We start from the raw sequence: 24,833 nt of genomic DNA on the forward strand, positions 1-24,833 counted from the left end.
AATTTTGAGTAGTACGAGATTCTAAATTCATTCATAACTCGACATCGGCAGTCGTCGGCAAAGGAGAAATCTACAATTGAAAATTAAAGTTGGCCAAATTACTTCCCATTTATTGTTATTTTTTTAAAACAATCAATTTGAAGTACATTCAAAAACAAATGACGGATTTATAAAGTAGAGATTCTAACCTTTTTATTGATATACAACACTTATAAGGTTTCTTCACAAACTTCTGAGAAAACTAAGTTTAAACTGTTATATAAAATAGGACGAAAAACAATAAAAATTGAAATGTAAGGTTCGAGACTCATTTTAAGTACTTTTATCCAAAATATATTAAAAACAATGTTTGCTATCATAATTGCGCACATTTCTATTATGTTAAACAATCATTACTTTTTTTAAAAGATCACATTTGTCAAAACGAATTTTGAGATGGTTTTGGTCGTTTGGCCCCATTGTGCGACGCCATTGCTGCCGATTTATCATATCCCTTCACTCACCATGAATTCAAAGCTCTATCGAAGAAACATTATATTCATGATAGACCCTTCGACGACGCTACATATTAAAATACACTTATTATGGATAACTTATTTATGTAAATATCTACAAATGTCTTCCTTTATTGGGATTTAACACATCACTTTACTGATTCCATTTTTTTAAGACCAAATATTGATAACACCATGTTGATATGTTTGCATATGAATATATAGGTTTTGTGTAAATAATAAAGGGTTCAAGAAGTGACAACCTTACGCCCTCCTTTTTTTTGAACACCTTGATTCATACATTTGGTATTTGGAAAAAAAAATATCGATCCACATCCAAATCCGACTGATAGAAGCTTTCCAACCATACAATTTTTTTAAAAACAAGCTAAGAATTTATTTTGACAATTAAGAGATTTATGATACCTTAACAGTCGTCGCGTCGGTCTTCAATAAAATTTAGTGTCGTGGATTAGTTTTGTGTTTTGATTTACTTATTGGTATTATAGGTATCTGAGTTCAAGTTTACGAAATATTAAAAACTCGATCAAATAACTCCTATAAACAAATTTGATAGCCAAAATTTGCATTGAACTTTAGGGGATTTATTTGGGAGCTTATGCCAAGGTGATATTATTTTCCAAATCTATAACCCATAATAAAGAAATTTTGTTATTTTGTTAATAATAATGATATTTTATTGCGCTGCATTGAGCGTAATCAATCGATCAGCCAGAATCCGTTTCCAGATGTCTTGTCGTGCAGGCTGTTTTATGATAGTCAATAAAGACTATTTAAAATAGTTATCCAGGTTTTAACTATTAAAATAGTTATTTTTTTTTCTCTACTCTCTAGTTGTTGGGATAAAACAGTAGGAAAAGACAGTAAAAGATGAGAGCTAGGTTTTCTTCTTGATTCAAGCGCCAATTTCATCACAAATTTCTATCTGTTAAAACTTGGTTTACTGCATGAGCAATTGAGCATAATGCAAAATCGGAGCCGGAACTGTAATCGGATAAGCTGTCACAGCTTGTAAATTTAGCAGAATACGCACACAATATTTCGTAACGCTTTTTGAGGAAATTTTTATCGATTTCAAAGATGCATTTGGTAGTGTAAATGGAGTGGAGGTGTTTCGTTCCATGTTCGGTTTTGGTATCCCTGTCAAATTGTGTGTCTCAGAATGACGCTGGAGAATGCTCCTTGCAGCGTCAGTCACGAGGAACGATATGGAATTATGGAAATACAAACAAGAGATTAACATTTTTCTCATTGGTCAGAACTAAATGAGTAAAGCGAAAATGGGTGTTATTTAATCTTGTAAAATTTTGATTGGATAGGTATAGATATACATATGTATATGGTTTTGTTTTTGTGAGAAGATCGCAAAAACGTTGAAATAGAAAAAAAAACATAAGTATACTTATGTAAGTTTGGGGGACATAATTGAAATTAACTTCTTATTTGTCCAACTAATATTGCACCTACGTATCGATATTCTCTTGTTTATGTTTCCATAATTCCATATCGTTCCTCGCAATTGTTGCCAACCCAAAAATCACATGTCATAGCTTAACATAACTTTAGAATTCGTAACTCTAGTTTTTCGTAACTTCGGCTTCGCGTAACTTTGACGGCCGTAACTCTGTCGCGCATAACTCTGTTATTCGTAACTCCGTTACCATTTCACACAGTGCAGTGATTCAATTCAATTCATAATCATTTTTTTTATAAATATAAAATAATGCAGTGGGAAAGAAAAACAAAAAAATCCAATTCAATTTGCTGCAATTAAAAAAAAAAAGTGTATGGCGTATGAGTAATTTTTTTTAACGAAAAACATATGATTAAAAAACATAGTACCAGGGATAACATAATATATGAAGCCATTTAGAAGATATATAAACTACAAGTAGTTTACCATGTATTAAACCTCAGTAAACTACTCTGCCAACTCTGGTCACAGCCATAAATTGGATATAAAACCGTTTCAAAGGAACTATTGGTTGCCAAGGTAACGCTTTTTGGTGATCCTCAACTTTGCAGAAATCGAATATTTTACTCAAAATTAATATTAGTATAAGTAAAGATTTTTTCCCTATAAGGAGAATAAGTTCCAATCTTTAAACAGCCTTAACCCACTGTGATATTGAAGACCACACATGGTTCAACTACACCATAATTGCAATTGATTGTTATTTGATGCTCATAAAATCTAATTCAAATTAGAGGCGACGCACGTCAACAACCTCAATAATGGTTAACAAGGCCAAAAAATTAGAAAAACATAACAACACCAATAAATTATTATTATAAATAAATAAAAAACCACATTTAAATTCCAATCATAATATAATTATCAATTTTGTTTTATTGAATTTTGTCCACAATCAATAATAATACTATAAAAAAAAACAACATAATAATACAGATAAACGCAAATTATTATTATTATTGACAAACTGGTCGTGTTTTTATTTGTTTCAAATTTATTTTTCTTTGTTTTAAGAATAATTATTAATAAAAAAAAAAAAAAACAAAACAAACAATAAATATTTGTTTTTTTTTTTTCATTTTAATGACAAAAATAAACCTATAATTAATTATTAAGCTTAAAAAATTTACATCGTTTAGCCATAATTTTAAACTATGTATAAAATAGGTAGGTAAATATATTTTTTATTATAAAGTAATAATCGTTAAGACTAATTTGATATACACAGCAAGGAAAATTTTATCGGGCAAATATAAATCATAATAAAATGACTTTAGTCTATTTACATTTTTTCTTTTCATTTGTTTTTTGTTTAATTTGCATGCATTTTTAAACTTAAAGTTAATTAATGCGTTGAATTTTAAAACATAAAAATATAAATTTACATTAATTTATTATAATAAGGTCTTTTTTTGATTTAAGTACATTTTGTTTAAATTATTTATTTATTTTATTTTTTAATTTACGTTTAAACGTTATATTTACGATTTACATATTTTCATATTTATAGTTCACATTTTTCTTAAAAAAAGAAAACGTTACAGAATTGCACATTACGTTACATTATATTTTACATTTATTTATTTATTACTTGGGACGGCTGTTTTGACAATAAAAACGACAGTTGTTATACACATTCGTTAAAATTTAACGAAAGACGTTTGAATTTTCTTGTGATGTTAACGAAATGCTGCGCAAAATCACGTTCATTTTAATGTTTTTTTTTTTTTTTTTTCTTTTTAGTTCAAAATAATAAAATAATTTAAAATCTACATTTATATATTTATTTATATTACATGCTATATACCATAAAATTATAACAAAACGCTTGCTTTAAGTTTTGATCTGCAAATGATTACAAAAATACAAAACTAAAAAGCTGTGCAAACACCATCACGCACAGAATCTCTTGTGAACTTTGACATTTAAAACAGTTTAAAAGAAGTTATACTAAAGTGATGAGTGAGGGTGCAAGGATATTTTTCTGTCAAAACTCTGGGTTTCAAACTGTAATAAACTTATCACATTGACAGCGCACCTACAGAGGCGGCTGCTGCAGCTGACATTTGTGAGTGCGTCTGATGAAGGTGTTGTGGTGCCGGTGGAACTGCCAATGGATGATGGCCATGATGTAGAACTGAATGATGATGGTGTAAACTCATTGGCATATTCATTGCCATCGAGCTCATTGGGTGCAGTGAGTGTTGTAGATGATGTAGACCTGGTTCAATTTTGGGCTTTGTGTCCATGTAGCTGGCAAGATCAGAATGTTGGACTACCGCAGACATTGGGTCGTCTCGTTTCTTGTTTTGCTTACGTTCTTTAGCACGACGATTTTGAAACCATATTTTCACTTGTCGTTCCGATAGTTGAAGCGATTGTGCTAGTTCGGTTTTGCGACGGATGGTTATGTAGCGGGAGGTGCAGTATTCTTTCTCGAGTTCAAGGCGCTGGAAATCAGTGTAGACGACACGGTATTTATCCTTTGTGCGGGTCTTTCCTGGAAGATAAAATGAATAAGATATATCGTAAGAATATGTTTAGGTATAAAAAGTAATAGATGAAAAAAAAAATTTCATAACATAGCATTTGCACTAAAGTACAGTTTGAGTTTTCTCTAAAACACATAACACAAATTCTGTGTCAAGGTTTGTACAACGTTTGATTACCTACATTTCCTATGAGATGGCATCAGATCAATTAGTAGAAAAGTAAATCTATTACAACTTAACATTATTATAGACAACTTAGCGACAGTTATAAAAGTCACCCTATTAGTTGTCAATTTCTTCGATATCTTTAAAGGTGAACATTAGTGTCAACTGTAACTCCCCTATTCCGTTCTTTTACGACCATTATTTTTCGCTTAAAGAAATTGATCAATTCCAAGTGAAAAACCTTTCAATTAAATTAATTGAAACGCACTAAAATACTCATTTCAATTTTATAACAGATTATGACAGTTTTTAAAACAGAACCAATAATGAAAGCCTTATTCGAATCAGTTTTCATGCTGTCAAATTAAACCATTTCATAATGTAAGCTAGGATTTAACAATTCTCAACTATATTGATGGAAGCAAAATGGTTCTGATGTCAAAAATGATCAAAGCGTTTCTTTCCGTTCTGTCAAATAGAAGGAGCTAGTGAGACAAGCAGTCCAGCTGTCATATTTACGTCCGTAAAGGGCGAAAGCAAAAGCACTTCTTGTATTCGATAATTTTTATATTCCCTGCTTTAATCGGGCCTTAAGGCTTTTGGATTAATCAGTATATAACAGAACAAAAATAGTAGTTTGACATTTCAAGATGTTACTTTTGACGTTTATAGATTATGTCAAAATCTTATTTATTTTCGAAATTCAATCATTTTCGAAGGAGTAAAACTATTATTTCTTCTTCTATCTCATTGAATTTCAAAAAGAGTCAAGCCTAAGGCCCCATTTACACGACTGACAACTTGCCAGAAATTCACATAACTGTCAAATGCATTAGAAATAATACTGGCAAAGACTGAACAGGTTCATTCTTTTATGGTAACTTGCCAAAATTAAAAAAAATGGCAAAGCGAAGAACATAAAAATGCTAACAAAATGGCAAATTATCAATCGTGTAAATGTGGCATAAAGCGTCACAATGGTGTTGCTGAAAATACAAGCGTTTTACATATCCGATATGATTTTGAATGCACTCAATAAGTGCATTCAGTACATAGGTTTGTTTGATTCATGAAATCGAAAAAGATTAAAGAAAAATTGTTGAATATGACAATACAAAAGCTTCACTGCAAAAAAAAGCTGAATCCAAAAATATTTAAACTCCAATATCTACTTTATCTACGTTTTTATACTTTTATAAAATATGTAGCATTCATTTACTGTAAAATATTAAATCTTTAATAAATATTCTGCAATATTAATACTGCGCAATTCGTCAATCATCCAATCTGTCAACTTAGTTAAATAAAAGTCAGTTTGTGATGTCACAACTGACAGTACCTATATATGCAATGTCATTCTAAATGTCAGAAATCTGTAACAAAGATAAAGCAAGAACAATTCCGAGATCCACTATGTATGATCTTCCTACTTTACACAAATTTCATCTTTTTGTGCAATCATTTTCTAAAATAAACTCTCAAATTAAAATGCCAAATTAAACACGAATTTAATTTTTATACAATGGCGTTATTTATACATGCGATCATTATGCAAATTGAATGAACAAAAATGGCATGTGTGTGGGGTTTAATGTCTGTCTTATCATTTTTCAAAGGTAGATTTCGGCGAGTAAATAAAAACGTCAAATCATGATAAACAAAACCAAAAAAAGAATTATATACAACTTCTCACCCTCAGGTTAAACGAAATATAGGTTTTGTTTGTATTTTGTGTACCTTATTTAAGCCGCTATTAGATACATATAATTTTCATCTTATTTTTCCACGTACAAAATCTCATAGTTGAGGTTTATTTTGTTGTGGCTGGAAATTCAAATATGATTAGTGTTTTACAACGTTTTTAACACTAAATAAATAATTTACAATGTACACATTACGAATGAAGAGCAATCAAGACGTCTGTCGTGTCGACAACGCATTGAATACGGCGACGACGACGACAACTTTGATAAGAAAATTCTTAGTTTTCAAAAAAAAAAAAAAAAAAAAAAAAACAATAAATAAAGAACGAGCTGGATTTGAAATTGGGTGTTCTTATACTTTTATACCTTTTTGAGACTATACACACGACGAATATAAAAGTATTACCCATAGAGGTATAACCTCCTTAGAAGGTTTTATCTGGGTACATAAATTTCGTATGTCATTTAGCAAATAATAGTGTTAAACAATTAAAATGTGCTTATCGTATAGTAAAGGTACATAACATATATGTTTTTTAGTTTATTACTTTCCCGTTAAAGGGGTAAACTGGAGCAAGTTGAGGGTGTGAAATTGCTTTTGCTTTGTTTTTTAATTTATTGTGTCAGTCAGTCAGATATTAAAAAAAAATTGTGTCACATAATTTTAGAGTTTTTTTTTTTTTTAATTTGAAACTAAAATTTATGACAGTTTTATCGCATTGTAAGAACTAGAAAAAGTACATTGATATCCTTGACAGATTTAGATATGCAGTTTATCTGGAAGCCATTTTTGTTTTATTATGCATTTGACAGAAAATTTACATGACAGCTGTCATCAAACACGTAATCGATGTTGATGTTTAGTGATTTTAAGAAAATTGTAGATTTATTAGAACGTTGTTCAGTTCATATTTTGAAATCACTGTGTTGCTTTCTCACTTGTAGGTACTTGATGGTGATGAAGAGATAGGCTAAAGAGGCAGGAAATTTTAAACTCATTTTAAATCTTTGGACTCACAGAAAAATTAATAAAAATTAGTCGGTGGAATTAGGCCAATGTAAACACTGCCTTAAGAATATACTTTTATACACCTTGCAAGCAAGTTACAATATACTCAAACATTCATTTCGCGACAAAATAGTGTGCTCTACTTACGACGACATAAAACACCACCGACGACGGCGCTTTTTATGGAAAAAATTACAAAACCGTAAAGTTGACGTTCAGGTGCACAAAAACGCTGTTGGAAATGTTTTTTGCCGTTGGTTGTCATTGGTTTGGGAAAGAGTTTAAGGCTGCCCCAAGCCAAAGACGAACACCTCCGACAGCGTTCCAAACCAGAACGTCAACGTTCAGGTGTACAAAAACCCTGTCGGCAGTGTTTTTTGTCTTAAGTCGTCGTTGGTTTGGGTGAGCTTTTACTTGGCTTATAAACATAATAATGACATTGAGTGCGTTCGGGATTTCATTCAAAACTATTTCGGATAGTTTTCCAAAAAATGTGTAAGATTTTAGAAACTTAGTCAGCTATTACATGAAGCCTCAAGAGGCTTGACTCTTTTTTCGAATTTTCTTTTGATAATCATTCTGTGAGGCGCGTACTATTACACGATGCCTCTTGAGTCAAAGACTCAAATTTGACATTTCTCTTTTGATTTAAGTATTGTTGTTGTTGTATTCCACCAAGAAGCAAAAAGAAATGAAAGGGAATGTTGAAAAAAGAAAGAGTGGAAAAAGAAACGTCAAAAAAGAGTCTCAGAATTTTGGCCCACGACTCTCCGGTCGGATAATTTTTGTTTTATCTTCTTTCTCTTTTGCACTCATTAGTTTTGAAAAGAGGCGCGCCTCTTGAGGCTTCATGTAATAGCTGACTTATGAACACAAATAAAATTTGGTATAAAATTTTTAAGACTCTGAAAGTTTATCAACCTTAAAACCCAAAAAAAAAAGGTATTTTTTTTTATAAAAGACAAAAGCGGTGGTCAAAAGCACCGAAAGTCGTAGGTAGGTACTTTAAAAGCTATTCTATTCCGATAAGTTGACTATAGTTCCTTATATCATATTAGTGAAAATTTCATCTAAAACCAATCCATCAAAAAAACTGCCTATGTAAACATTCGAAGACACTTTGATATTTTTGGGAATTTTTTCTCTAACCCGTGTTAACTTTGTCAGACGAAGCGACGCTATCCTATAGAAAACTTTGAAAAAGACATAAACTGACAAACTTTGACAGAACTGCACTCAATAACGATGATGGATATCATTCCCCTTTTCTATGATATTGACAACATATAGAAGTAAAAAAAACAGTTCTATCGGATCAAAATGAAACACATCAAAGCGCCGCCTTATAAACTAAACTCTAATCCCACTTGATATGAAAATCAACAAATGTGCAGCTCATATTAATACAAAAAAAATATACATAAGAGTGCATCGAAGTTTTAAAAGATAACGCACAATATTCTTGATATGTCGGTAAATTATAACCAACCATAGAAGAGTAGGCATAGTTGTCAATAAAAAAATGACAGTACGTTGAAAATAGAATCGCCATCATGTTTAAAAGGATAAAATAAATAAGTAGGTACAGAAATAACGTTTTAATAGAACTTATTAAAATAAAACTGCAATATCGTTCCCATTTTTTGACGTTAAATCTCATTCTGAGTACCTAGATTGATTTGATATCGAATCCAAGTGCACCGACAAAGGAACTCAGAGGGCTTATGCTTGCATTTGTTGAGGATTTTCTTTTTTTTTGCTTTTTTTTTTTGCAAACAAAGTAATAAAAATGTTAACGATAATCATATTGAATGGCAATAAATTCAAAAAGATTACAAATTACAGTGTATTGCTGTCACATTTGAAGTGTTTTTGAACTTTAGACTTTATACTTTTGATCGTGTACCTATATGATATTTAGTTTTTTTTTTTGGTTAAGCCCTTATCACGTGCTTAGATATCTATTTTGTCAAGAAAGTATTAAGGGAAAAACAACTTTAGCAATTATTAAGAATTGCACTCTAAAAAAGAAAATCTAAACAAGTTTTCAAATTTGTAAAATCATAGACCACTGAAGTGGTCAAAGTCTATTAAGTTTCAATTATGCCGGAGATGTGATGCATGTAGAGAAAAAAGAAATTTGACAGCTTCTATCAAATCTTACATACAATGTCGTTCCAAAGTTTTGAACTGCAACCAAATTGGGTTTTCTCATTAAACCAATATAAATCTGACAAATAATTTATGTGACAGCAGTTTTACAAAAACCTATCATCATCAATTGCTTTTATTTTTCTAAAGTAAGTTGCTTGGAAGTTTAAATTTTCAAAACCATTTTTTTCTACGGAATAAAATTTTGTTTATTTGCGTTTGAGTGATTTGATAGAATCCTTGCCTTATTTGGAAAATTGCATTCTAAAAATGTTTGATCAGCGTCAGTCAATTTTTCAAGCCAGTACAGATGCAAGTTGTTTGACAGCTCTTATTTACAGTCCGAAGAAAATCAATCAGAAGTTTGGAAAAAACTTTTGGCACCACTGTGTTATGCATAGGTATTATGTGTTAAGAGCGTTGAGATCCGTATCCAAAGCTTGTTGTCATCAGTAACCAAAAATATCATACAGTGAAAAATACAAGGTTAATGAAAATGTTGAATGTCCCACCAAAAATGAGGTCAGATTTGACGTTTAATCAATCCATAGGTTAAACCAAACAGATCTTAAGTAATTTTTAATACAATTCCCTGAAGACTTGAAGATATTATGGTCCAAGTCTCTAGCAAGTTTGGATAGAACTATGTAATCGCCGTCGGCTCATGTCATCTTGACAGCGATTGACTCCAACTACTATCGACGGCAAAAAACACCGCCGACAGCGTTTCTATATGAAACAATTCGTTACCTGAACGACGACATTAAGGTATTCAATATTCTTCATACAAGTCGGCGTTGTTTTTTGTCGTTGGTAGTTGTTGGTGTGGGACAGCCTTGAGGCGATGTTCACACTTTAACGTTTCTGTGTTGCTACCGCATATCTTTCCAGTGTGGTCAAGCTTTTAAGATTTGATGGAATGAGTGCGTTCAGAACGAAATTGGAATTTATTTTTTAATTTTCATGTTCTAATGAAATATTAAGCACTTTATTATAACGCTTTAGAAATTTCTCAATTAATCTTTATCTGCCAAAACATTGTAACGAAATGAATAGAATCATTTTTATAATGATACTAATTGAATTGCCGTCGCTAAATATCATCCTATACAATTTAGTTTCAGCTTCCTTCGAAAGATTGTCATGTTTTTACTTTATTCAGCCCTTGTTAAAACTAGCATTTAAATTTAAAGTCAAAAGTGATAAAAAAAAAAAATTGCCGACAACCGCTCGATATACTGGCGACGGCATAACTTTATACACCAAGTCAAAACAAAAAAAAAAGTTAAAACCTCCAAACACCAAACAAAAAATAAACCAAAGCCAATTAAATCAAACGCCAGATGTAATAACAATAAAGGAAAAATTACATCTTCATTTCCTGAAACAAAAGTTTTGGGCAGAAAAACCAGATACATTCTTTAAAAGAAATCATAACCGTTCAGTACACATAATTCTCCTGGGACATCCAATCCTAGCGACGACAATGGCGCGTTGTCACTTATTTATTATAATTTCATTCACAATGGGGGATGACAATTTTGTTGACATAATGTTACAATCGGTTTGTCACTTTCTTTTCAAAACCAAAAAAAAAAGACTCTACCTACCTTACCAATATTATTATTTTTGAACAATACAACCACCCGCAAAAGAAATAATTTGCTAGTAAACGCTTTAAAGTGACATCCTGCTGAGTTTGTGGTGTCACTTCACCTTCAACATTTTCTACCTACACTTTTTCTTGTGATGATGGCTTTCTCGCAACCAAAGGAAAGATGTGGCAAGTTAAGTGTCCTGGGAAACATTTTTCACCACACAAATCGTCCTTTGCTTTCCCATTCAGCAATTCAAAACACGATACAGTTGTATAATTGAGACTTCATGGTTATGCTGATTTAAAGACCATACTGTATCTACTAACTGTCAGACATGGCTCTTTAAGTGTCAGAAGCCAAAACCAGAAGAAGTAGCATCAGCACGTGGAGATAGAGAGAGTGGAGGAGTGATGATCCTTTGGGAATGCAGGCTCTTCTGACAAAACCCATCTTCACGCATAAACATCACCGTTAGAACAGATAAACATGACATGTATAACAACCCCTAAATCAGAAGTCGTAATTTCGAAAATTGCACTCCAGGGATGTTTTTTGTTTATTTTTTTTGTGGAACTCAACAATTTGTTTCTTGTTGTGTGGTTGATGCTGCGGTGAATTTCATGTTTTTTTTCTCTGGAACCATATGTATAGTTTTTCTTGTTTGTTTCTTGAAGAACTTTGAATACAAGAAAACTTTAAGCGTAGATACATATGTGATGCTGAGGCGACTCTTGGTTTTATATTATATGCTTTTTGACTTTTGTGGTTTCTACACTTTGAGGTATAAGATTCCTATGCGGTGTTGTTATATCGTAAATATTAGGGACAAATGACGTCATAAATGTGATTTTTATTTGCGGTTTAACGTTTATATCTTTTTTACTTTCCAGTATAGATACATTATTATAGTTAATGTTATTGTATTGTTTTACAGAAATTGTCCCAATGGGAAGGAGTTAAAATGTCATTTATGAATGATTTGCTATTTGACATCTGTCAAATTGAGTTGTTAAAGAGTTACAATATCATATATGAATGATTTGACATTTTGACATCTGTCAAATTGATAAGTTTTATATATTTTTATCTAAATGAAATCTTTATACATATAAATAAATGAATGTTGTAGGGTCAATGTGGGTAAATGTAAACAATTTCATGTCTTTTTTTTCTTTCGACTTTAGATTTTTATATGTTTTCACGGAACAACTTGAATGGTATCTACAAATGCAAATATGAAATGATGGCAATTCTTCTTTATAAATATAAACAAATATTTCCCAAATTGTTAACATTACTGTCAAATATGGCATTTTTACAAATACCCCACCATGTTTGTGTTTTTTTACAAATTCGGGGTAAATGTAAACGGTGGTTTAAAATTTAGAATTTCCTCTTTATCATATGGATAACAACTTGAAAAACGTTCAAGAAGGTATTTGACAAAAACTTTTTCAAATTACGATAAAAGTTTTTGTTTTCTTCATTTGATTCTTTATATAGGCGCCCAATATGCATCCTGAGCAGCTCTGAACGTCATATTTTTTGTTTTTTTTTACGTCAAAGACCGATTTGCAACATCATTCAATGAAAATGATGGTGTTGGCTACTTTAAAATGTGACTCCGCGGCACTTTAGCAATAGTAATTGACTAAAAATACGTTATTTTTATCAAAACCAATAATTTCAGCAAAAATATATGTCTATATTTACCTCCAGAATACGTTGTTTACATTTACCCATTATGAAAAATATTCTGGGGTAAATGTAAACACATGCAAATCGACATAAATGTCCTGTATTTTAAAATTTGCTTGTATCACATAGAATCTACATCAAAATTCAAAACTAAAAAGTATTTGCAAATTATACTGACTTAATTGAATCTCAAAAATATTTAATATTTCTGAAAGACTAACAACTTGTTTGGCACTTTAAAAAATTATCTTTCACGGAAAATACGCTCGTCGAATGAATACTCACTTGACAGCATTGAGTTTGACGTATAAGTTAAAAGATGCATGCGTCCGCGATTTGTACTTATGTATACGTCACAGAGACTTAACTGAAGCTTGTTATGAGCCATGTTCTCATTTACCCCTGTTTACATTTACCCACATTGACCCTATATAATTTTATGTGCATATTTTCTACCAATTAAACATAAGGTTCATTATTACAAGAAAAAATAAAGGAGCCATAAAAAATCCACAACACTACAGCCATAAATTAAAAAAAAAAAAAACAAAATGGCCACCTTGCATGTCAGTTGAAGCGATACAAATCTAGATCGCGTGTGTGACTTAAAGAAAATTAGTCTTAAAATGCAAAAATAAAAAAAAAAATGGAGTTTAATTCTTGATTAACTAGTAAAAGAGGGCAGAACAGGAAAAAAAACAAAAAAAAAAATGTATAATTTCAGAGCATTCACAAAACATGCAATGTCAGTGCGACTAAGCTATAAAAAAAATTGCCTTAATTATTATTTTTTTCCAAACGAATAGAGAAAAACTAAGGCAGAATAAAGTCATAAAAAACCAACCAAACACGCAATGTTCCTTCCTTTTTTTGAATAGCTAAAAGCTAATTTCATGCAAAAGCAAGTTAAAAGCAATAAAACAAAATGAAAAACAAAAAAAAACACATCCAATAAAATACTGTTTTTCCATTTTGTTTCTACTTTTTTTTTGCTTTTAATTGGTAGGTAAGCATTCCATAAAAAATACAAAATAAGAGCAAATAGGGAAAATGTAAAAAAAGGAACAGCAACCATTTCAATTTTTTTTTTACTAAATTTGCTTTGAAAAGAAAAAGCTTAAATAAACTTTACATTGTGCCTACCGCTTGCCTCCAAAATAGTGGTGAAATCTTGTAAGCATGGTGCTGAAGTGCATATTTCATCGTCAATGGATCCTGAATTGTTAGTGAAAAATATAAAATATACACAAATAAATTACTTGTATAAAGGTTTATTTGTTTTAAGATGTATTTTAATTTATAATAAAATCTATAAATTAAAACAAAATATAACCACATAAATCAGTAATATAAAAAAACAGCAATTAAAAATAATAAAGTAACTTTAAATGAATAGGTAAAAGAAATCATTATTTATCAAATCAAACTTAAGCGTTGGGCGCCATTTTCTAGAAGTAATTTCTTAAATCAAAGCCTTCTTCGAAAATTTCTTTGTATGTTTCATTCAGAATAATTATTGGTGTTACATATTTTTGTTAACTTGGCCTGTCATTAAAAATGTCAATAGTCAAATTGAAAACAAAAGTACCTTTACTGCTTATATTCAAAGCTTAAATCATAGAATGAACTTGGAATTATTGATTAAATTCTTTTTTTTTTGTTGAATTTTATTGCTTTTCACCCAAGGAATTTATTATGTTTTCGCTTGATTCAAAAGCTAATTTTTGATAGAATCTTGTATTTGATAAGAACATTGATAAATCGATCAAAATTTCTTTGTTTTAGAGACTTTTTTTTTAAATACAAAATTAGAAAGATATAATTTTTTGTTCAAGGTTATACTCTTAATAGGTCGTTCGAAACAAATTAAGAGAATATGAAAATAAATATGATGCAGTCAATTGATAGCTATAGTCTCTGATTGGTGTCAATTTTGACAGATGGTAATAGGAATGTGAAGTTTTTGTACTAGATTCTACTTACTAATCATGAGTATGTAGTATATCACCTGAAAAGGATCGCGACTAAAGTGTTCCTAGTCCAATGGGTAAGTTCGATTTGCAAACTCCCAAATATCTGTCAAAGTCGATATATGAAAGTTTGTTTAAATCAATATAGAATCAATTATTTGATTTACTTGATATTCTTCATCGACTACGAGGACATCATAGAAATGTCATAACATAAAATAAAAAATTAGTTAAAAAATATCATGACACTAATTGCATAATATTTGAAAAAAAAAATTATATAAATCACACAAAATTAACATGATTTTTGTGTTTTGATACACTTTTAACCAGTTTAAATATTTACCCACACAAAAAAAAAACTTTTTTTGCAGTAAAAATATCATAAATGTCATTCATTACCTGAATGCTACAAACATAACAACAGAACCAACCAAACCTCAAAAAAAAGCATTAGAAACCCTAAAACGGAACACGTTATTATAGTCTAACTCTAAAACAAACAATTCATAACCTAAAAGATCAGAGTTTGTTATCTTTTGTCATGATGATATTTAATCAACGATTGTCTATGTACCATAAAAGTAGAGTATAAAAAAACAACAACAACAAGCTCTTAAAAAAGATTTATATAAAATTATTTGTTTAGTTAAACACCATTAAAAGAAACGTGTAAGAATTTTATGTTTTTGCTATCAGTATACCTAAGTAAAGAATAAATCTTCAAAGTTCCCAAGTCGAAGGAAAAGAATTATTTTAAATTTTCAGTAATAAAAAATAAATTTTAACATATGTACCCTTAAATAATAACTACATATATAAAATTTAAGTTTTAAATTAGTAGGCAATATAAACCCAATTATGTGCCTAAAAATAAATTTACTTCAATTTATAGTTGTAATTAAATTTTAATAGTAGCCATATAGCTCAGGGAAATTAGTCAAAATATGGGCATGAAATCGCATTTTTCGCGGGACAAAATTTTTTTCATGGAATGTGTTCGAGTGGTTGTCCTTATCATAAAAATCAATTTGTTGGGAAAATTGGAGGTTGGGAACAGCCGCCATCTTGGAAAAGAGATTGGTATCGTTTTTATTGAATAGCTCCATTGTTATTCATTTTAACAGAAAATGACAAAGGTAGGACTTATTAACAATAAAATTATCTAAACAATGATATACAAAACAATTCCGTGAGTTGATTAAATAAAATTTTATAGTTGGTCAAAGTGCGGGTTTGTGTCGCAAGGTTGGGACAAAATGACATTTTTTCATATATCTGACGAACTTTTGATTTGTTTGGATAATTCTTCAAGAATGAATTATAGTACTTATAATTACCTATAAAATGAGCCCACAATAGTTATTGTAACCATCGTATTGTAGAAGTAATCTAACTCCGAAACTCTCCATGTACTAGTCAAAAGTGAGAAAAAAGCTAGTTTTTTGCTAGTAGGCCGAGAAAATTTTGGGAGTAGAGGTATAACCAAAATATAAGTACGCAGTTTTGCTGCCATACTCGTGTTTATGTCGATTTCAAAGGTCTGACAACTCTAATTTTGGGCTTTATACGGTTTTTGGGGGGTTAAATAACGTTAGTTTTCCAGTTAACGTGAATGGGCTAAAGTAATACTATTTGAAATTATAAATATACAAGCTAATGCTCTATTATTTTTCCTAAATCTAGACACCCCAATCTTGAGGATGTGACCAGTAGAACTCAAGATATAAGCCGTTTATACGATTATGTTTTAGAGGCTTTTTGTTTCGATTTTTGTTTGTTTATTTGAATTGAAAAACCTGATATGGTTAGTTAAAAAAGCTTATATCGTGAGTTCTATTAACCCCATAGCCGAGATTGAGATGTCCAAATTTAGAAAAAATAATAGAGCATCAGCTTGTATATTTATAATTTCAAATAGTATTACTTTAGCCCATTCACGTTAACTGGAAAACTAACGTTATTTAACCCCCCAAAAACCGTATAAAGCCCAAAATTAGAGTTGTCAGACCTTTGAAATCGACATAAACACGAGTATGGCAGCAAAACTGCGTACTTATATTTTGGTTATACCTCTACTCCCAAAATTTTCTCGGCCTACTAGCAAAAAACTAGCTTTTTTCTCACTTTTGACTAGTACATGGAGAGTTTCGGAGTTAGATTACTTCTACAATACGATGGTTACAATAACTATTGTGGGCTCATTTTATAGGTAATTATAAGTACTATAATTCATTCTTGAAGAATTATCCAAACAAATCAAAAGTTCGTCAGATATATGAAAAAATGTCATTTTGTCCCAACCTTGCGACACAAACCCGCACTTTGACCAACTATAAAATTTTATTTAATCAACTCACGGAATTGTTTTGTATATCATTGTTTAGATAATTTTATTGTTAATAAGTCCTACCTTTGTCATTTTCTGTTAAAATGAATAACAATGGAGCTATTCAATAAAAACGATACCAATCTCTTTTCCAAGATGGCGGCTGTTCCCAACCTCCAATTTTCCCAACAAATTGATTTTTATGATAAGGACAACCACTCGAACACATTCCATGAAAAAAATTTTGTCCCGCGAAAAATGCGATTTAAATTACTAATTTCCCTGGGCTAATATCAATAAAAAATAAAAGAATCAAAACTAGGTATAAATTAATTTAAACTAATTTTGACACTAATTTCTTTGATTTTGATTTATACGACAATTTATTTATGACAAAAGACAGAGTAAGTAAAGGTTTAATGATTTTAACAAGGTACAATTTGGTTTATATTTATGAATCCCAATTTATATTATAGAAACAAATCACTGCCATCATACCCAATATATATTCTTTTTTACAATTCAACAATATAACAATAAGAGTTATTAACTACCTACTTTGTTTTTATATGACAAGCTTCTTTATTATTATTATTATTTTTTTATATTAGAGCATTACCTATCATAATTTCATAAATTATCATAACTGACAGCGAGAGTATATATTTTTATATTGCAGAGCCACGAATTTGCATCGGAAAACTGATATTTATTAAATAATATATTTGTTTTAGTTTAATTATTTTAAGCAATTTCCAGAAGTCATCATGATTTATGACATAAGCTAATTGATTGACGTGAATTGACATTGACATTAAGTCATTTTTTTAAGATAAGTTGTTTTTGAAACGCACCCATCCAAAATGGTTGATAAACTATTTCCGTTTATCGTTATTTTTTTGTCCGACAAAATGGCGCATATCAAAAATGGAGTATCTACTATTAAGATTAATCAAAATCATTCGACTACCAATACTTAAGCCCCTTTCACATTGTTTCTCATATTGATTGCTAATTGAGATAGAAAGAAAATAATAGAATTTATGAGGTATTTTTCTTTATCCATGTATTCATGATTGGGTGATTTTTGATAAATAAATTTATTTGCACTAATAAATCTGTATTTTTACATACAATATCTCTGATTGATTATGATTATTATTTTTGAGGATTAAAAACATTTAACTTCAATTGACAGGTCTTAATAAGATTTAAACTGTCAAAAAGGGAATTTTTTGTACTAGACTAATATTTTTGCATGATTTATTTTTCAAAAATTTATTTCGATTGCACAAAGAAATAAGAAGAAGGAAAAAGAAACACAATATGTATAATTGTTGTTTTTACTTTATATTTTATGTGCGTCATTGTCGCTAGAGATTGTTTTATTTGAGGCATTTTTTTTTTTATTACTTTATTGTTATATTCCTTCAATGTTTTTTTATTGATACAATTGTAATTAATGGCACATTTCTTTTTATATTTTTCTTCTTCTCTCTGATTAAAATCAGCTAATCTAATCTTAACCAGTTCTTAATGCCACACCTTTTGAATAAAGGTGTATGAAGAGCAAGTGAGGAACTGTCATAAAAATCGAAATAAAAAAAAAGAATGTCGCCAAGAATCAAGATAATTATTTTTGTTAAAGAACAAGCAACAAAATGTTAGAATAATTTTTTTTATTTATGATTGGTTTGTTAGGTTAAGTTCAGATTAAGGCGTTTACCTAAATGGCATATACGTTCATATAATCTATTACTTTTTTTTATGTATTTGATTCTAACAAACACCTCAACTTTGATAAATTTTGTGAAATTATTTTTGATATCGTGAAAGGTAATAAAATCATGGAAATGGAAATACCAACTTTGGTGTCGGTGCTTTTTTTCTATATAGGCAATAGATGTGATAAGAATCTAAACATTGGAGTTATCACTTGGACTTGGTTCACCACAGGTGAATAAATAAACAAGAACTATATCATATAAATGTACTAAAAATCAATTGATAATATCAACTGAATTTATCATCTGATGAAATCAAATGATTTTATCTTATCCTAAATTTAATTTTGTAATCTAGTTTTTTTTGATAAGTATTTCAAAATGGCAACTTCAGTGTAACTGGGGCGTAATTTGACATTTCTTAACTGCTTTGCTGGGTTGTCATTATAACCGCTTTTTGAGCTGGTAGATTACTTATGAGTAGATAATCTAGTACTACCAAATATAAATTCCCATCTAGATGGTAGTACTAGGTTAACTAAATCATTTACTCATAAGTAGTCTACCATATCAAAAAGAACGCAATCCATCAAATATTTTAAAGCAGTTAACTATACGAATAAATTGGGAATTTGACATCCAGTCAAGACTTATCAAACCAAATGACGTAGATCTGTTTGTTTCCAAATTTGGTAAGATGTCTTCACTGAATGCATAAAGTAAAGATTCAGGAATATGTCCTTGTTTTTCCCTGGATTAAATTTAACAAATTTTAAAACGTCATAATGTTCATAGACTTTATATTTTTCTACTTTTGTGACAGGAATCAAACTGTCAAAACTACTTCGGTATGTTCGTAACAAAATCTTTTCGTATATGGCAAATTGAAAGAGTTTGTATCTTATGATAATCATTTTATTATTTATTGACCACAGCAGACCATCAATAGTGTCAAATTAGGATCAAGCTGTTTTCAAAGCCGCATATGATTTATGTTAAAGAATATAAAACCCATATAAGTTCCTCTTAGCTAAATGCATTTTGTATGTCATCAATGGTCTTAAAGCTCTTTTATTATACACACATGATGCAAGACACCTTCTAAAAAAAAGTTTTTGAATTCATCCGAAATAATAAAAATCAAACGTAAACTGGTTTTAAATCCATACATGAAACTTTTTTATTGCAATGCCAAATCTTTTGACAGACAAAACGTTTCAAAAGAATGAAACAAGAAAAAAATTAAAAGGAAATAAGAAAAAAAGATATGGTGTCCATCAAACAGTACCCCAATTAAAGGTGTCAAATTGTTTGGATGGTCGTTACTTTTTTTTTCTGAATTTTAAATACAATTTTAAGCCTACACTTCTCATATACTATAGCATCAGGAATGGAATAAAATAGACACCTAAAGAATTTTATTTATGTATCAAATCAATGTAGGTAAAGAGATTCCAAATCAAGAGGGGTGCAAGATTCATGTCAATAAATCAAAAAGAAGTCAAAACATAAAAATAACCGACATTCTCGTCTTTAGCTGCATATACACATAGTTTCACTCTAGTGATTTGAAGAATTCAGAAAACTCGTCAATGTCAGTTTCTTTTGATTCATAAATCAATCAGCAGATGGCTCATCGAATTTATATGGGTGCATCAGTGCATTGCATAGTTATAGTTTTAGGAAAGAAATATTTTCGAAATTTTATGTCTTCATATTCGACTTGGATCAAGTCTAAAGATTCTCATCTCTCACATCAATTAGCATGTTTAAATTATCTAAGCAGAACCTTGAAATTATAGTTAAAAAACTTAAGAGAGAGATCTTATGTTTATTTTCAATTAAATACATTTGATTGGATGGATATTTTTATTCATGCGCCACAAACAAACAATAAAACTTTTTTTATTATTTTAGTCAATATCGAAATTTTTCGAATTCTTTGTGCTTGTGTATGAAATTGTTTTATCTTCATCAAAATTCGATAAGATTCATGATAATCAAAAAATAAGTAATGTTTCTATGAATCTACATTTTGATAATAGGTACCTATAGGAGAATGGTATGAAAAGAATTGACAATTCTTTAATTATTACAAAAGTTTTCAAAACATTAATGCAAATCAAGTAATTTTGAAATCGCATGAAAATGTCTGAATCACAAGGAAGCTTTAGGTAAGTTTTCTATCAGATTTTGTTTTCATTTTTTTTTAAAGAAAGTAATCGAACAGAAACAAAGGCAAAGTAAATATAAGGGACTTTATACAAAGTATACAACGCGCTAGACAGAATTGGTTTTACTAATTTTCTAGTGAATTTATTCTTTTCTAATACAAATGACTAAATCAGAAGAATTTTTATTTTGAAACCTAATCAATAAGAGACGCAAAAGTTGATTGGCTTTTTAGTCCATTACCTTGGCTGACCTGCAAATTTATAGCTTTTTAAATGCTTTTAATGCCACAAACTTTGTTTTTGTAACCTCAACAGCTTTTTAAAAAATTTCGCTAAAATAAGAAAGAAGTTAGAGGACGATAATAGAAAAATTGTTATATATTTGATCTCCAAAATTGTAGCTAATTAAATGCTTATTCGTTGCGCAGCTCCATCTAGTAATTTTTTATTTCAACTTAAAGATTCAGAAGTGCACTTCCGCTTTGATCAGGCCAGTGGAGATATTTAAAAAAAAATTACTTTTAAGTTTTTTCTTTTGCCAGTAATTGAAACTTTTGAAAACTAAATTTTTGATGAAAAATCCAATTTTGTAGCTCCAACACTTTTGAAGATATTCAAGGTTTTGTTTGAAAAAGTTGTCTAAAAACAAAGCTTTTAAAATCCAATCAATCAATTTTTGTTGCAGAAATTTGAAGTAACCTATACTCAGATGAAATGCGAAAATCTCGTTTTTGTAGCTCGATCAGTTTTTTTTTTTTTGTTATTCATACTTCGCTAAAATAAGCATCAACCTCATATGTAACGGCTAAAATTAAAAAAAAAAAGTTGCACTTTTTATTTTTTTTTTCTCTCGAAATTGTAGCTTTGCAAAATAAAACTTGTTGAAAAAAATCCGTCAGTTTGATGAAACTGAAATTTGTTTATCACTTTCAATTTAGGCTATACCAAACGTACCGTTTTCGGCGGGATAGTCCCGACATTCAAAGCCTATCCCGATTTTAAAAATATACCGGATTTGTTCCGATATTTCGTTATTTAATTTTTCTTCGCTTGAAAACTTTTACAGATTTAAAAGAAGTCATATGGTCCAAGAATGGACCATTCAATCGGATTTCAAAATTAATTTTTGTACGTTAAAATCCTGATTAAAAATAAACTGAAAAATATACTTTGTAGAAATTTTTTGAATCTAACGTAATTCTTTTTTAAATATTTCTTTTTTTGTAATTCTTTTTATTTTTCTAAGATTTCATATTTTTTTGTGTCCCGAATTTTCTCGACTTTTAAAAATTCCTATCCCGATTTTATAAAAATTGTAATTGGCATTTATACTTTTGAAGCAAGTAAAGAAAAGAAGTGTATGCTTAAGGCGACTGATAAATTATCAAAGTTACTGCGAATTTATATCCATTTTGGGTTCTACAGCACGAATTGCCATTTTTATGTTATGTAAATGCGGCTTCATAACTACGAACTGTTTTTGCTTTTTTTCTGAATTTTTGACAAAATATTTTATGACATTAATTCTTTAATTGAATGAAAAAAAGAGAGAAATTCTGACAGCCGTGCATTTTTTTCGCCACTTATGTATTGCCGTCGGGAAAGCATTTGAAAACAGTGCAATATTAGGCCTGTTTAAAACAGAAATATTTCTAATTTTTTTCAAAAACAACGTACAAAACTAGACAATTCTAGTTTACCCAAATAGGAATTGTTAAAAATGTTGAAAAAAGTAGAAATATTTCTGTTGTAGGCAATACCCAAAGAAACATCATATGTCTCATTTTGGTCATTGCTTTAGGTAACTTCAGTACAAAAAGGATGAAAAATAATTTAGAAATGACAGTTATGAAATAAGGAAAACAATAAACAATACAAAAAACGGCAAAAACGGTGTTATCAAATCATTATAAAATACACCAAACTAAGATGTTTTGTCTTAATAAAAAAGCTTTCGTAGATCTCTTTTTGTGGAACGCGTCTATAGCTTTGTTTGATTCATAACAAAAATGCAAGAAACTTGCTCTGTTTTTACCACAAATGAGGATCATTCATGATTGTCAAACTCAACTCCCAAATGTCAATAAAAAATTTTGTGAAGACATCAAAAGTTTAAGGTGGAAACAACTTTTTAAAAGAAAAAATGGTAAATTCAAACGAATATAAATAAAAAAAAATAAAGAAAACTCAAAAAACCAAATGCAATGTTTAAATTGATATTAAATAAAATTATTTAAAAAAAAATAAACTTGTCCTAACCTGGTGTGGGTTGCGCTGTATACGACTGCTTTTTCATCCAATCGTAGTAGGGACTTTTGACAGGTGACGATCGAATAGTGTTGTTGTTTATCGTAGTACTATTACCACTTGTATTATTGTTGTTTGTCGTGCTATTATTGTTGTTGTTATTGTTGCTATTTGTACTCATATTAGCATGGGGCGATGATGATGATGCTGGTGCTCCAGGGCTAGAAATCTCACTTCCCGAAACTGTAATCGGTGGCGATGGTAATCCATCAGCAATTTGTGGCTCCCCAACACTACTTGCTGAGTCGTTAAGTTGTGTCGCACCCGATTGATGTTGATGATGCTGCTGATGTTGTTGTTGTTGGTGTTGTTGATGCTGATGCTGTTGCAACAAGTGCGATTGGGTAGCATTTTGAAAGTTTTCCGTCGTATGCCAATCTGCCGATGGATGATTACCAAACATGTGATTGTAATATTGAATGGGATGATGTCCCACCGAATGGGGCGAATCGACATCGCCTAAAAATTGATGATTTGGCGGCGGATGGTAATTCGATTGCCATGCCCAGGGTTGACCGGCGGGATATGGCAGATTTGCAGCACTGTGTTTTTGCGAATATGAGAGAGAGTTATAGTAGGAAACCATGCTTGATTTTAAATCAATTTTGTTTGTTTTTTATGGAAAGTAAATTAATAATCTTTTTAGAAAAGACAGAAAATAGACAGGGTTACACTTTTGTCTACACGTGTAAATTTGAACAATCACAAGGCAAATATCACTTCATAAAAAACACTATAATCCGAAATATGACTGAGAAACATGCATTAAATTATTTGTTTAACACGTTTATGTTGTTTATGCAGGATTTGTTATTCAATTTATGCACTGACATCTGTCAAAAATATGTCTACACACCAAACAGGATGACTCGTAAATGTATATTTTATGTTTTAATCCGTTTAAACACCAATTAACAATATATTGGGATTAATAAATGTGTTGTAAATTTTACTACTATAGTTATTCTTTCTTTTTTTATAGGAGTCTTTTTTGTAGTCAACAAAAAAAGCATAAATAACCGCGTAAAAAAAATTATAACAAATGTCAACAATTTTTTTTTTAAACGTGGTGTGAATTTGTTCTTCCACCGATAACCGTCCACCGAACTTGTTTGCCGCTAACTGATTAGTTGACAGATTCTCAACAAGCACTCTTCCACTTTGCAGTTTGTTCGTTTTTAATTATTATTTTTTTTTTACCTTTTGAGTGTCGTTCGTTCAAAAGTCATCAGGGCGCAGTGAAGAAAAACAAACGAAACAGAAAACAAGCGATGACATACGAAATGTCATTAGATGAAAAGAGATAGTGTGAATTGTTAGAAGAAGAATGAAAACCAAAATGGCTTTTTTCTTTCGGTTGTATATTCAGTAGATAAATATGTGTGAGGAAGATAGCTATATAATGCTAAAAATGACTATACATTTAGGGTATTTAAGTCCCGCCCACAATATTAAGGGTTGGATAAGTTGATATTTATTTTATTTTTTACAGTTAGAGAGAGAAAGGTGTAGAGATTCTCAATG

At 30.1% G+C, this 24,833-nt stretch overlaps 1 protein-coding gene across 1 annotated transcript; it reads right to left on the minus strand.

Annotated features, from left to right (window-relative positions):
* Window positions 1-3,731: 3,731 nt before the first annotated feature.
* On the minus strand, window positions 3,732-24,458 carry LOC129921403 (homeotic protein caudal). The gene is made up of 2 exons (XM_056003211.1): window positions 23,262-24,458; window positions 3,732-4,489 (listed from the first exon to the last, which is right to left on the minus strand). The coding sequence occupies exons 1-2, from the start codon at window positions 23,893-23,895 to the stop codon at window positions 4,011-4,013; spliced, it is 1,113 nt and encodes a 370-aa protein (XP_055859186.1). The 5' UTR covers window positions 23,896-24,458; the 3' UTR covers window positions 3,732-4,010.
* Between the last annotated feature and the right edge of the window lie 375 nt (window positions 24,459-24,833).

This window comes from Episyrphus balteatus, chromosome 1, assembly GCF_945859705.1.
Source record: "Episyrphus balteatus chromosome 1, idEpiBalt1.1, whole genome shotgun sequence".
NCBI lineage: Eukaryota > Metazoa > Arthropoda > Insecta > Diptera > Syrphidae > Episyrphus > Episyrphus balteatus.